Consider the following 14,539-nt stretch of genomic DNA (forward strand, 5'->3'; position numbering starts at 1 on the left):
AAACTCACAACTTATCAATTGATCATCATGGCCTCAGTGATAAGAATGTCATTCTTTGGTACCTAACCCACTTGGATTTGTATATTTAAATGTGTGACAAATTGTCTTTTGGAGGTTAAAGCAAATAAGAACATTATTACCCCCCAAAGCTGGCTGAGATAGGGTGATTCTGGCTCCTTGTGTCTCACTTGAAGGCATACATGGAGCTGTAAGAGCAGTTCCTCTTCTAAGATGGTCCTAACTTCCTGCTGTTCAAACCCTGTGTAGTTCCTTCCCATAATCAGTAAGTGTGACCTGTGTAATCCATGCAATGTTATTGGACAGTGAATTCATTATTATTTGATGCAATACTGTGGTCCTAACTCAGAGCCTCTACCAATTAAGCTGTGCCTTCAGCTCTTTTGGCCCTAGTTACTTTTCAAATGGGATCTAACATTTAGACCCAGGAAGGCCTGGACCATGATCCTATTTATGCTTCCCTTCATGGATAGCTGGGTTGATGGACATGCATCACGGCACCCACTATTGGTTGAAATAGAGTCTCATGAACTTCTTGCTAGGCTGGACTTTAATAGTCTGGATTTCAGCTTCTATAGAGTAGCTAGGATTACAGGTGTGAACAGCCATCTTGGAAGAGACTTCCATCTTGGCTATGACTTTACAACAGACTCAGAGCCAGAACTCACCTGATAAGATATTTCTAAATTCTGATTCACAGAAATTGTATGATGTAATGTGTTTATCGTACTTTAAGTCACAACTTTGAGATAACTTGTTATATTGAAATGGATAATCCATACACATTTTCTGTATTAAGGCTGCTTCAGCTCATGGCTGAGGAATCTTCACACTTCCTGCTTTGGTACATTTTCTGTGCTATAACATAATAATACTTGAGGCTGGGTAATATATAAAAGATTAAATTTATTTATCACAGTTCTAGGGGCTGGGAAGTTTGAGGTTGAGGTATTACATTTGGTGAGGTGGTCCAGGGTATCACATAGTGAGAGGTCTCAGGAGAGGCTAGCTAGACTCACTCCTGTGATAACTAACTCATGCCCTTGATAATCCATTTATCCACAACTGAATACCTCAACTCTTCAGTGTAGAGACACTATGATCCAATCACCTCTCAGAGGCCCCATCTCAAATACCATTAGCATGTGACTTTGGGGATTAAATTTCCAACACAGGAATTCTGAGGCACAGACATTCAAACTTCTGAAGCCCAAAGTGATTTTCATCAGTGTCCTTTAACGGGAGCACAAATGGTGCTGACACAACCAGTTCTCTCCATCTCTATGACTAAGGCAGCTCTGGAAGATTTACTTGTGAGGGTCATTGGCTTGGGGCATGGTTATGAGAGCCCCTTAGAACTATGGATTATGAGATTCGTTAAATTGTATCCTATGCCTGACCACAGAATCTTTTCTCTGTGCAACAGATTCAATCAGTCTCTTTCTGAGACTCAGAAAAGATGGTCTTCTCCTCCTTATTCTTTTGTGCTGGACCTGGGGCTTGAACTCAAGGTCTGGGCACCGTCCTTTAGCTTTTTCACTCAAGACTGGTACTCTATTGACTTGAGTCATAACTCCACTTCTAGTTTTTTTGATCGTTAATTGGAGAAAAGAGCCTCCTGGACTTTTCTGCCTGGGTCGGCTTTGAACCTTGATCCTCAGATCTCAGTCTCCTGAACTACCAGGACGCAGGTCTTATTTTTAAAATAGTAAAATAGTAGTGGGGATCTGAAGGTATCTGATAGTATTAGAGCCAGGAATAATAAAAAAAAAACACAACACACACCTATCAACAACTGTTTATTGACTGTTAGTTAAATGCTAGGTATTGCTTTGGGTTCTGTAGTTCTGGAGCTTAGAACCATACATGAATCCACTTGTATAATTTATGGTTTTTCTCTCAAGAAATTTAAAAGTAAAAGGAAACGATGAAATTAACTTTATAATACATTTTATCTGGCCCCATATGCCCCCAGATAACATTTCAACATGTAATCAGTGTAAGCCTTAGAAATCTAGAGTGTATTTTATTTATACTTACAAGACATCTCAGTTTGGACTAGACATGTCTGAGCACTTGGTGACTGATACAGCGCAGCTCTGAGCCTTTATTTGTGAAAAGAAGAGGAAACGAAAATCCTGTCTCCCAGTTGGCTGGAGGTCTTTTAAAGGCACTCCGCCCCGCACGTAGGGGGCGCTCTATAGATCTCGCTCGGTTCCTTTCGGTCCGTCCTTCTCCCCTCGTTTCACTCTTCTCAGGCTCCACCCTCGTCTCCGCTTTCTTCAGGCTCCGGGCGGAAGCCGTACTGTCACAAATGCAGCTCGGTTTACGGTAGCGGTGCCTTTTACGGCAGTGTGGCCAGTGTGGAACTCGCGCTCTTTGGCCTCATTGGCTCCGGGGCCCCCACTTTCTCGCGGCGCTTTACGGCAGTGTGGCTGGAGTGCTCGCTGAGGCGGTCGCGGTTTGCGTGAGTGGAGTCAGTCAGCGTATCTCGTGCTGTCTGGGCCCCGAACATGGACGTGGGAGAACTTCTAAGCTATCAGGTAAGTGGGCCGGGTACGGCTGAGGACTACCCCTCACCGGGAAGGAGCCTTGGGGACGCTGGGTCCTCTCATTTCCTTCCTTCTCGCCGCCCGGGGTCCGGCCTCTTGCTTCGCCTGGCTCTCTGAAGCGTCCTGGGCCTCTGGGACTCATTCCTCCTCTGAGTCTGAGCCCCTTCGCGCATGCACCCCACCCCGGGCCTGGTTCCCTTCTGCTCTTCCGAAGCTCTAGACTGTCCTCTCTGCTCTCGTGTCTCTCATCACAAAGTTGGGGGTATTATCCCCCCTCCGCGCCCTCCGTCCCGGGCCCCACTCTTTCTTGCATTTGAGCTCCAACTTCTCCATGGACTGTATGGTTGTTGCAGCCTCTTGCCCCTCTTTGCGCCCCAGTTTTCATATCCATAAAGTGGAAGCAGTGGTAACTGTTTGACGACACTAATTCGTGGATAGGAAAGTTGTTCACGATGATGGTGATGATGATGATTGTGAACGCTTTTCTTTTAAGCTTTTTTGCTTAAGGCTAGTGCTTTACTACTTGAATTGCAGCTCCACTTTAGGTTATTTGGTGGTTAATTGGAGACAAGAGTCTCATGTATTTTCCTGCTCACGGTCGTTTCAAACCAAGGACCACAATTCTCAGCCTCCTGCACAGTTTAGGATTACAGATGTCTGCCTGAAGTTTAGGATTACGGTCACTGCCGCCTGGTTATAAACTGATTTTAAAAAGAATAGGAAATGGTGGGCTGGGAAGGTGGCTCAGTGGTAGAGTGCTTGCCTTGCATGCAAGAGGCCCTGGCTTCGATTCCTCAGCACCACATAAGCAGAAAAAGTCGGAAGTGGCGCTGTGGCTCCAGTGGTGGAGCGCTAGCCTTGAGGTGAAGAGCTGAGGGACAGCACCCAGGCCCAGAGTTCAGGTCCCACGACCGGAAAAAAGAAAAAGAAAAAAAGAAAAAAAATAGGAAATGGTGTTTATAAACGTATGCTTGTAATCTTAACAGGAAGGTGGATCTAGAGGAATTCCGCTTCCAGGCCAGGCCCCGCAACAAGTTTGAGAGATCCCTCCCCTCTCATCTCAAGTAATAGCTGGGTGCTCTGGTGTCAGTCTGTCAGCCCAACTAAGGTGGGAAGTGTAAGTTAGATCATTACAGTCCAGGCTGGAGTTCTCAAAAAAGACTCATCTCAAAATAACCAGAGCAAAAAGGGCTGGAAGTACAGCTCAAGTGGTAGAGCACAAGACTAGCAAGTATGAATTCCCAAAATTAAACCTCAGTACTGAAGGAAAAAAAAAAAAACACCCCAAACCAGCAGCTTATATGGTTGTTGAGATATGTCTGAAATTGTAGTGTGGGATGGGTTCCTAGGAACCCATTTTTCCTCCTTGCTCAGGAAAATTGGGGCAAGAAAATGTCTCAGAAGGCAAAAAAGACTTGACCAAGGTCACTGAGCAAGTAAGAACTAAGATTAGAGTTCCACTGTCCTGGCTCCTAGCTCGAAGTTCTCTCTTTTGTTAGGAGAGGTGAGCTTGCTATCCAGTCTAAACTACCAGGTAGGTAGTGCCAGGAGGTCTGGGGGGTCATGAGTTGCATTCTTTTTTTTTCCTTTGGGTTGGTTGTGGGGCTTGAACTCTGGACCTGGGCACTGTCCCTAAGCTCTTCAGCTCAAGGCTAGCACTTTACCACTTGAGCTACAGTGCCACTTCCGGTTTTCTGGTGGTTTGAATCACGATCCTCAGATCTCAGCCTCCTAAGTAGCTAGGATTACAGGTGTGAGCTACTGGTGCCCAGCTATAAGTACTCTTACATGTAAGGTCACACTGTATCTTGAAGACAGAGATTTTTTTTTTTGGGTCTGGTCGTAACTCTGGGCCTGGGTGCTGTCCCTCAGCTCTTCAGCTCAAGGCGAGCACTCTACCACTTGAGCCACAGCGCCACTTCAGGCTCTTTTTTTTTTTTTTTCTTTTGCTTATGTGGTGCTGAGGCATCTAACCCAGGGCCTCAGGCATGCAAGGCAAGTGCTCTACCACTGAGCCACCTTCCCAGCTCAGATAGGAAAAATTTTTATAAATCATATTACCATTATTGATCACATCAATTGCATGAATTCTTGACTGTCTTGATTAAATTGAGTAATAGATAAAATAAAACGCACTTAATACTAATCTTACTTATTTTGTTGGTCTTTAAAAAATGTGGCTACTAGAAAAGGACCAGCCTTTTGTTTGTATTTTGTTTTTAAGATTGAATGTAACTAACTTTGCCTAGGCTAGCCTCAACCTCTTGATTCCCCTGCCTCTGCTTCCTGATAGCTGGGAGTAGACACAGGCTATTATGCCCAGCTGAAAAATTTATATTTTAATAGATAAATGTCATGTATAGTTGGCCTTATATTTCTGTTGACAGCTCCACAGCTCAACAGCTTTGAGGTCAAGAGAAGATGATTAGGAGCCATGAGTTTAAAGCCTCAGATTGCTTGAAAAAAAATTCTTTTTTTTTTTTTTTTGTTGCTTTTGTTTGGTAGTAGGGTTTGAACTCAGGGCTTCTCACATGCTAGACTGGCATACTGCTACTTGAGTCATACACAAAAACTTTTCTCTCTGGGTTGGCCTTGAATCACTATCCTTGTACTCTCAGCCTCCTAAGTAGTTAAGATCACAGGTATGAGCCTGTTTTGCTGTTGACTTGCTGCTGTAACCTTGAATAAATACTTCTCTATGGCTTTATCTCCTCTTGTGTGAATGGGAGTGATGATGGTACCTGTTTTGTAGAGCTGAGAAATGTAAAGTGCTAGACCAATGCTTGTCAAAGAGTAAACATTCAGCAAGCATTAGGAATTATTTTTGTGCTACTACTTCAGCCAGTATATAAAAAAACTGACCCTGGAGACTCCATCCATCATGGGAAAGAGCTTGTAAGCAATGGGGAGATAGCAGGCCAGGATATTTTTCTTTGTAAGACTGTAATTGATGGTGAGACAAGCAAGGTAATAGAAGGGCTGTTGAATGTGAGCGTGTATGCTTGTTTGGGAGTTCAGGATGGTTAGTTCATTGACTCAGACATAGAGTATTACTCCTAGAAGAGGTTCATTCTTTGGTCACATCTACTGTGTGTAAGTTACTGTGTCCACTGGCATTCTGTGTCAAAGAAAATAGACAAGGCTCTTGCTAAGTAATTCTCTACTGCTGCAGAGAATAACACCTGGAAGAAGGGATGGGACCTATGTAGATAATGTGATCAAGGAAGGAGACTGAGGAACAGACATTTATTGACTGAAGGTTGAGAAGGAGCCAATCACATGAAGGGGCAGAGTGATGGGCATGGAGGGAGCTGAGGTACTTCAGTTGGCTGTTGGCAGAAGTTGGTGAGGCCTGTTAGAGGAGCAGACAGGAGCCATGTAGCCATGGTGTGGTGAGTGATCAGGGGAATGGAAAATTTTGATTTTTGAGATGTAGACAGGTGACAGCCTATGTAGGACTTTCTTATGGGCCATGATAAGTGAATCATATTATTTCTTTAATTTTTGCAATCGTGGGGTTTGAACTCAGGGTTTTGTGCTTGCTAGACAGCACTTCAACACTCATTCCTCTATCACTTGCCCAGGCCTGCCTGAACCATTATTCTCTATTTACACTGGGATGACAAGTATGTACCACTGACAAAGTCTTTCCTTTTCCCTTTCCCTTTTCTTTCCTCTGGTGGTAGTTGGAATTTGCTTCCTTGTCAGGTACCTGGCCATTTTGGCCCTCTTTCCTCTGGTTGTCTTTGAGATAGGGTCTTAATTTGTGTGTAAGTAAGCTGGTCTGCCAGCTTACTATTTTATACTTCCTGCCAGGTGGGAAGGCAGGTGTATACCACTATTGCCAGACTTTTCTGCTGGCTACAAACTTCAGTCCTCCCAATCTCAGCCTTCCATGTAGCTGGGACGACAAGCATGCTACTTTGCCCAGCCAGTGGTTGAGATGAGAGTCTTTTGAACTTTTTGCCAAGGTTGGTCTTAAACCTTGAGCCTCCTGGAGTAGCTGAGATGGCAGGTGTGAACTACTATGCCTGGATTGAATTTTATTTTGAGAGGTAATAAAGATTTCTTCACTCAGCCTTCTTGTTCACAGATAAAAAAGTAAAGACCAGTCTGATAAATGGATTTATCTGAGGTTTGTAGGCCAAGGCAGTGGCCAATTTTGAGCCACCATCCTGCTCTCCGTATTTCCAGCTCTGTTCATGCACTTTCATGTCTACCTCTATCCCTAAAAGATGGTAACATCTGGAGTCTAGTCTCCATAATCCATCTGAACACTGTTCCTGCAAGTAAAGTCGTCAGGACTGATGAGTTTATGGATGAGTTTATGATGAGTTATGGCTCTTTGAAAACATTGCCATTCTATAAACCCTAAAGGCAAGGATTTACCTACATCAGCTCTAAATCATCATAACAACCTTATGAGGACGGAACTGGTTTTAATCTCTGTTGTGTGTGGTACAGAGGGGGAAACTGAGGTACAAAGAAATGCCTCCTGGAGGTGCCTAGCCAGATTGGCAAAGGCAGAATATTCAGGCACTTTCACTCTGTAGCTGGAGCTCCTGGCCACTTTGCTTTGTTCTGCCTGTGTACTGTGCCACATGCTGAGCTGGAGTGCCTGCGGATAGGTTATCACAGGTCATTCTCAGCTCTCCTTGAGATTCCTTGTGCCATCTGCACTCATAGCTGCAATGTATTTGGAAATTACTCACCCTCAATCTTTTTCCTTCTCCCTTTCTCCTCTTAAGCTGCCATAGTTATCTTCTTTCTATGTGTATGTATGTATGTGTGTTTATACATATATATATGTATATAGGTATATATATGTTTGTTCATATCCATGAATATGTATGTCTTTGGGGTTTAGCTTTCACCAGTTTTTATTTTTTTTTTGTTGGTCATGGGGCCTGAACTCTGGGCCTGGGCGCTGTTCCTCAGCTAGCTCAAGGCTAGCGCTCTACCACTTGAGCCACAGCACCACTTCCAGCTTTTTTCTTTTCGCTCATGTGGTGTGGAGGCATCGAACCCAGGGCCTCAGGCATGTAAGGCAAGCGCTCTACCACTGAGCCACCTTCCCAGCCCTTTCACCAATTTTTGAATTTGGCTTATCTTGCTCAACGTGATGATGCTCAAATCTCATCCATTTTTCTGAAAATGACATAATTTCATTTTTCTTTATGGCTGTGTAATGTTTCATGTTACATATGTAATCTTATTTTCTTCATTTGTTCTTAGTCACTTCAGCCAATTCTACCATTTGGCTATTGTAGGCAGTATTTCAATGGACATGGGTATGCAAGTATCTTTCCTATGTAGTGGATTTACACTCCTTTAGATGTATATTTGCTATTTTAGGTTTTTGAGGGAATTATTTCTACATGTGGTTGCACTAGTTTACATTCCCACCAACAGTGTATGGAAAGTGTAGTTTTGATTTGCATATTGAACATTTCTTGATGTATCTATTAACCATTTCTATTTCTTCTCCTGAGAACTGTCCAGTTTGCCTGCCTACTTATTTATTGATACATTTGTATTTTACTGATTTATTTAGAGGAGTTTTTGTTGTTTGTTTCTTTGAGACAGGGTCTCTGTATGTAGTTCAGGCTGGCCATGACCTCACAGTCTTCCTGCCTTAGCTTCCCAGTGCTGGCATTGCAAGTGTACGTCATCATTCCTGGCTTGTTTTCAGATTGAAAAACAAAACAAAACAACAACTTAAATTTGAAGTATTGTACACAGAGAAGAAAGCAATAGTCTTTTCTTTGTTGTTGTTGAAGACTGGGACTTGAACTTGGTATCTGATGCTTTCAGTCATTGGCTGGCATTCTACCCCCCGAGCCACACCTCTGACCCCAGAAAGCATAAATCTTAAGTGCCATTGGTTATAATTATCATTTACAAAGTCAACTCAGTCTGATCGTTGAAGTTCACTTTCTGGGAAGATAAGGGAACAAAATTGTCTAATTTGCATACCTACATCTCCAGAGTTTGGCTGAGTAAATCTCCTGTGAGACCTTGGATTTTGCATTTCTAACCCAGATAATGCTAAAGCTGCTGGTTGAGGGACCATACCTTGAGATCCCCTAGTCCAGAATGATCTAAATTCCTTTTAAAATTTCTCCCAGTTGAGCTACTGCCCCCTTTTGTGGGCTCCTTGTAGGCTCTAGTTTGCAGATTTTTCAGCTTAAGTTATACATTTTCCCTGCCATTCACGTTATTGAGTGCAAATCACTTAATCTTTCTGGGCCTCAGTTTCCTCATATGCCTAATGAGGGACTTAAGTATGACTCTCTGAGGCCCCTTCTAGCGTTACTGTTCTGAGGTACTAATTATTTAGGCCAGGGGCTACAGGGATTCCAAGAGAGATAAAAAGCTTGATGTAGTAGTATGAATTGGGGCTGAAAATCTGTGAGATTTGGGTTTTAATCCCACCTTTATCATTACTTAGTTGGGTGACTCAGGACAAGTCACTTCCTTGCTCTTTTTTTTTTTTTTAAATGAACATTTGTCAAATGCAGTGTTTGGGCTGGTTCTTTCATTTCTAAAACACGGATTAAAAAGGTGAGCAAGGAAAAATAGGATAAAGTATCAAGAAATGTTTATTAAAACTCATTACCATGTTGGGGGCAACTTGGTAGGAAGATTCCAATTTTCTGCTGAGATTGCTTCTCCTAGTAATAGGCACAAAATGCCTCAGAATATCCCTTTCCTTGACATATGTTAACTATTCATTTGAGAAGACAGGAGAATTACAAAGTGGACTGGAGGTGGTGGAAAAAGTCTTAAAGAGGAAACCAGTTATGTTCCCAATATGGAAATGTATCTTTTTTAAATGCCTTCAGGCTTAGACATCTCATCAAGAAGTGTGCCCAGCAGTTGCTTGACTGAGAAGTTTCTGCCACATAGGCGTGTATCTGAACTCCAGGGCACTCTCATTAATACTAATTCCACAGATGTCTGGAAAAAGTTCTTACCTCCCAAGTTTTGCAATAAAGAATTCACATTTAGTATGGCTTGGCTCAGTGGGAATGACTTGCTTTGTGACACGAGAGATATTCTCCCTGAGGCAGATTGGGGTCAGGGACCCTCAGTGTTGGCAATATTGCAGACACCTACTCCTGTCACCTGTCGTCCTGTCATAGCATTTCCTTGGATTGAAGGGGCTCATAGGAATTAATAATCTCACTTCTTCTCCCTTTTAAAAAATGCTAATATATTCTCAGGAACAGTATTAAGGAAAGTACTTGAGAAGAGGAAAACTACCCTTTATTTTTATTTTTAATTAATTAATTGATTTATTTTGTTGGCCGTGGGGCTTGAACTCTGGGGTTGGGCGCTAACCCTGCGCTCTTCAGCTCAAGGCGGGTGCTCTACCGCTTGAGCCACAGCAGCACTTCTAGTTTTCTAGTGGTTTATTGGAGATAAGAGTCTCATGGACTTTTCTGCCCGGCTGGCTTTGAACCGTGATCCTTAGATCTCAGCCTCCTCAGTAAGGCGAGAGCCACCGGCGCCCGGAGGAAAACTACCTTTATTCAATAATATTTTTGTTTTTCCACAATCTTCAAGTATTTTATATGGCTGCAACCATTGTGTGCATACTGTGGCATACTCTGTTTTTAACTGTGCCAGAAATGTTTTCTGTATTCCTGCATAGACTTCTTGTTATTTTTAACATTTGCAGACCTTTTGCATGAGTAGTAGACTATTTTTCCCTAAATTATCACTCTGTAATTGGATATTCAGGTGGTTTCCAGGGTTTTTCTCGGAGGTAGTATTGTGATGAACTTCTTAGTTCATGTGACATTTTCCCCTCCTATCTGTTGGTCCTCATCACCCCTGATATCTCCTGTGCTATGTTTTGTGGGTACTAAATTATTAAGACATGATCCTGGGCCTTAAAGAGCTCATAATGTGAGGAGTTAGACTGACTTTAAACAATTCAATGAATAAAAGCACTGTAGGAGCACAATGGGAGGAATGATTGGAAATGGTCATGGAGGGATTGTATCAGTGGACATGGATTTGATGTAATCATGGAAGAAAAGGAACGTGACATTGGAACCCCTGCCTTGCTGCATTCTTGATGAGTTCTGTGAGTGACACAGGAGGCAGGGCAGTTAGGGTTGACTAGGATTGATAAGAGCAAAGCCCAGGCGATGTCACCAGGGCTAAGACGACAGGGTCCGCTCCACTGCAGAGGTGTTAGACAATTCATGGTATGCATATGGAGCCAACCTTTGATCATTTTTCAGTGCCATGAGTAGTTTATGTTTTGCTACAATACTGATAATACTTATGGACATAATTTATTATTTCCCATTACTCTAGTAGTACATAAACTGTTAGTTCAAGGATACATTAATAAGCATATTTTTCTAGTACATGTTTTATCATTTGTATTTTGAGTTATCTGCTTTTTTCTTTTAAGGTAGGAGCTGTAGTTTGTGAATGAGATTTTTGGTTGTGTTTGTGTTGTGTTGATAAGACAGTTACTGAAAGGCTAAACAACTGTGCCTAAATGTATCTTTCATTCTTTGGTGGCCTTGTGTTCTAATTACGATATTATTTTGTATTTGTATAGTCTGGTGAAATGAGCTCTTTTTTTTTTTTGGGTCCGGTCATGGGGCCTGAACTCTGGGCCTGGGCACTGTTCCTCAGCTCTTCAGCTCAAGGCTAGCGCTCTACCACTTGAGCCACAGCACCACTTCCAGCTTTTTTCTTTTTGCTTATGTGGTGCTGAAGAATCAAACCCAGGGCCTCAGGCATGCAAGGCAAGCGCTCTACCACTGAGCCACCTTCCCAGCCCCTATGAGCTCCTTTTTGCAAGGTTTCTTTTGTTAATTATGTGGCTATAAGTACCAGGTAACAGGGGAGAACCCCCCCTTTTTTTTTTTTGGGGGGGGGTCCAGTCGTGGAGCCTGAACTCTGGGCCTGGGTGCTGTCCCCTCAGCTCTTCAGCTCAAGGCTAGCGCTCTACCACTTGAGCCACAGCGCCACTTCTGGCTTTTTTTTTTTTTTTTTTTTGCTTATGTGGTGCTGAGGAATCGAACCCAGGGCCTCAAGCATGCAAGGCAAGCGCTCTACCACTGAGCCACCTTCCCAGCCCCCCCCCTTTTTTTGTGCCAGTACTGGGGGCTTGATTTCAGGGCTTGAGTGCTGTCCCAAGCTTTTTATTCAAGGCTGATAATCTACCAGTTGAGCCACAGCTCCATTTTCTGCTTTTTGGTGGTTAATTGGAGATAAGTCTCATCGACTTTCCTGCCTTTACTAGCTTTGAACTGTGATCCTCAGATCTCAGCCTCTGGAGTAGCTAGGATTATAGGAGTGAGCCATCAGCACCTATTTAAAGGAGCTGTTCTTGTTGATAGTCCTGTTTCAGAGTAATTTTTATTTTTTCTCTTAAGTTCATAGTTTTCCTATGTAATTTTGTCATCCTGTGTGTTTTCTTCAACTCATTCTTCTCATACAGCATATGGTTCACATGTGCCTCCTTGTTCACATTCTGTAAACTTGGAGGAGGGGTCTAGCAGAGAGCAGCAGGTATCACCCATTGTGGTTGTCTAATAATGACTGTTTAGCCATGAATACATGCACATGCCTTCTAGTATGCTCTGCTGTTTTCCCTGGAAAGCTTTTGTTTGCTTGTTGGCATGTATGCACTTGTCTTTATGGCAGAATTCAAGAATTTTGAGTCAAACCTGTTATTTGAACTTCTCAATTGTTTTTCCCTTTCTTATAATCAGATCTTGCTATTCTTGTCACAAATAAGAAATTATATGTTTTTTTTAAAGCTTTTATTTTGAATTAATTTTAAATTTAGAGTAAATTTACCAATGTAGTAGTGGTGCCACACATTCTTTTCTCTGGCTTTCCCTAAAGTTAACATGTTACATAGTCATCATTATACAATGATCAAAACCAGGAAACTAACATTCATAAAAGCTAGTAATTAATTTGCAGGCTTAATCCAGATGTTGCCAGCTTCCTCACTGATTATTTTACTGTAATTTCAGTATTCCTGTCTAGGATCCTGCATTGCTCGCAATTGTCGTAGTTCCTTAATCTTCACTTGCCTCTTATTTTTGAAGATTCCTGATCAGATTTTTTAAAATTATTATTTTTGTTGTTGGTCATGGGGCTTGAACTCAGGGACTGAGCCCTGAGTTTTGCTCAAGGCTAGTGCACTACCACTTTGAGCCACAGTGCCACTTCTGATTTTCTGGTGCTTAATTGGAGATAAGAGTCTCATGGACTTAACTGTCTGGGCTGCCTTTGAACCTCTATCCTCAGAAGTCAGCCTCCTGAATAGCTAGGATTAAGGCATGAGCCATGAGTGTCCTGCTTGGTCAGTTGTTTTAGAGAATGTCCAAAATTTACATTGTTGAAGGTTACTGATACCCATATTTTACTAGTATTTGACTATACCCTATAACTCATATTTTTAGGAGCACTCATCTATTCTTTTTTCAGCACCTTTATTCAGCCACCTGTTAGCTCAGGAGGCCTGATTGATGTTTCTTGTGTCTACTGAATATTTTGGCCAGATGTTCTGCCGTTACATCATTCGCTGCTTCCTCCCCTGGCTGACTCTGGCCAACTTTGCATTTTAGTCAGGGCTGTTGCTCTTCAGCAGACTTGAAAGATGCCTTAGGGCTCTTCCTCAAAGATGAAAGAGCTCTAAGATGAAAGACAAGATTCTTTTTCTCCTAGACGATGTAGACTTGATTCCCTGGAGTGAAGAAGATGTTAGTAAGGGAAGATGCTGAGTTCATTCACAGTCTGGGTAGATAGGAGAAGGATTATGTCACAGTTCTTGTTCTCGTGGACCTGGCATAATAGTGGCATCCCAAGATTTGAAAGACAAGTGCATAGTGCATCAACAAGGTGTGACACCATGGCATGAGCAGCTCTGCAGGTGGGAAGGCAGGGAGGATGAAGAAGGTTGTGTCTTCAGTTTTCTTCCATCTCTTGCTCTATTCCAACCACCACACTATGTTTAAGGCCTTATCTACTAGGTAGTCTTCCCAGATAGTTTTACTTTTTTGGTCATGTGACCTTCATTGGTCACATTGTATCAGCATGGTAGAAATGAGCTTATTTCCTTTGTAGACAGAGAGACACTACTCTTCTCCAAGCATAGGCTCCATACTTTCCTATCTCAGCTTCTTTGGAAATCAGTCTTCTTGAGCAGCCTGCCAAACTCTGGAGGTGAACTTGAAACAGCCATACACTTCTATGATCTCTTATTAAGTATCACTGTTTAAATTGAAATATTGAATTTACTAGGTTTATTTAAGTAGAGAGGTATCCTTACATAAAAATAACAATTTGGATAATTTGCATGGTGCAAAATATTCTGCCAGTATTGTTGGGGAAAAGAATAACAAACAAATATATGCCTTTGGAGCAGAGCATACCTGTTAGGTCTCTTTACTATATTATTTTTGCTGTGTGGAGGAGAATTGAATCCAGGACCACTGCATGCTAGGCCAGCACTCTACTACTTGACCAGGTTCTAGCCCTTTTGTGTATATTTTGTTTTAGAGTCTGGTCTTGCTAACTTTGCCTGGGCTGGCCTCACTCCTGCCTTTGCTTCCCAAGAAGCTGGGATTACAGGTGTGTAACACCCTGAATGGCTCTTAGGTGTTTAATGTTTAGCAGATGAACATACACTGGATCAGACAGTCCCCATTTGAACCATTGCTCTACTGCTTCCTAGATGAGTGACCTGGGCAGTTAATAGAAACTGTATTAATAGTTTCTATCTCTGGCCTACTTTTAAAGTAAAATCTCTGCTCTACTATCTTTCTTTCTTTTTTTTTTTTTAACTGGTGAAATTTTTATTAAATCCACAGAAGTAAAAACCATTTTGTGAGACTGATCTACTATCTTTCTTGAAAAAAACAGAGGACTAAATTTAGGAGACAGTACCTGACACAATGTGTACAGTCAATGTTAGCTGTTAA

At 42.3% G+C, this 14,539-nt stretch overlaps 1 protein-coding gene across 2 annotated transcripts in view; it reads left to right on the plus strand.

Annotated features, from left to right (window-relative positions):
- The first annotated feature begins 2,435 nt into the window (after nucleotides 1-2,435).
- Nucleotides 2,436-14,539, plus strand: part of Ctnnbl1 (catenin beta like 1) — a 155,191-nt gene continuing 143,087 nt past the window's right edge. Inside the window, exon 1 of one of the 2 annotated variants that reach the window (XM_042694653.1) lies at nucleotides 2,436-2,561. In XM_042694653.1, the coding sequence (XP_042550587.1) occupies nucleotides 2,532-2,561 (30 nt within the window). In that variant the 5' untranslated portion in view covers nucleotides 2,436-2,531. The remainder of the gene's footprint in view (nucleotides 2,562-14,539) is intronic. The other variant, XM_042694652.1, reaches the window with a different exon arrangement.

Source organism: Dipodomys spectabilis, unplaced genomic scaffold (genome assembly GCF_019054845.1).
Source record: "Dipodomys spectabilis isolate Male_0828 unplaced genomic scaffold, ASM1905484v1 ptg000175l, whole genome shotgun sequence".
NCBI lineage: Eukaryota > Metazoa > Chordata > Mammalia > Rodentia > Heteromyidae > Dipodomys > Dipodomys spectabilis.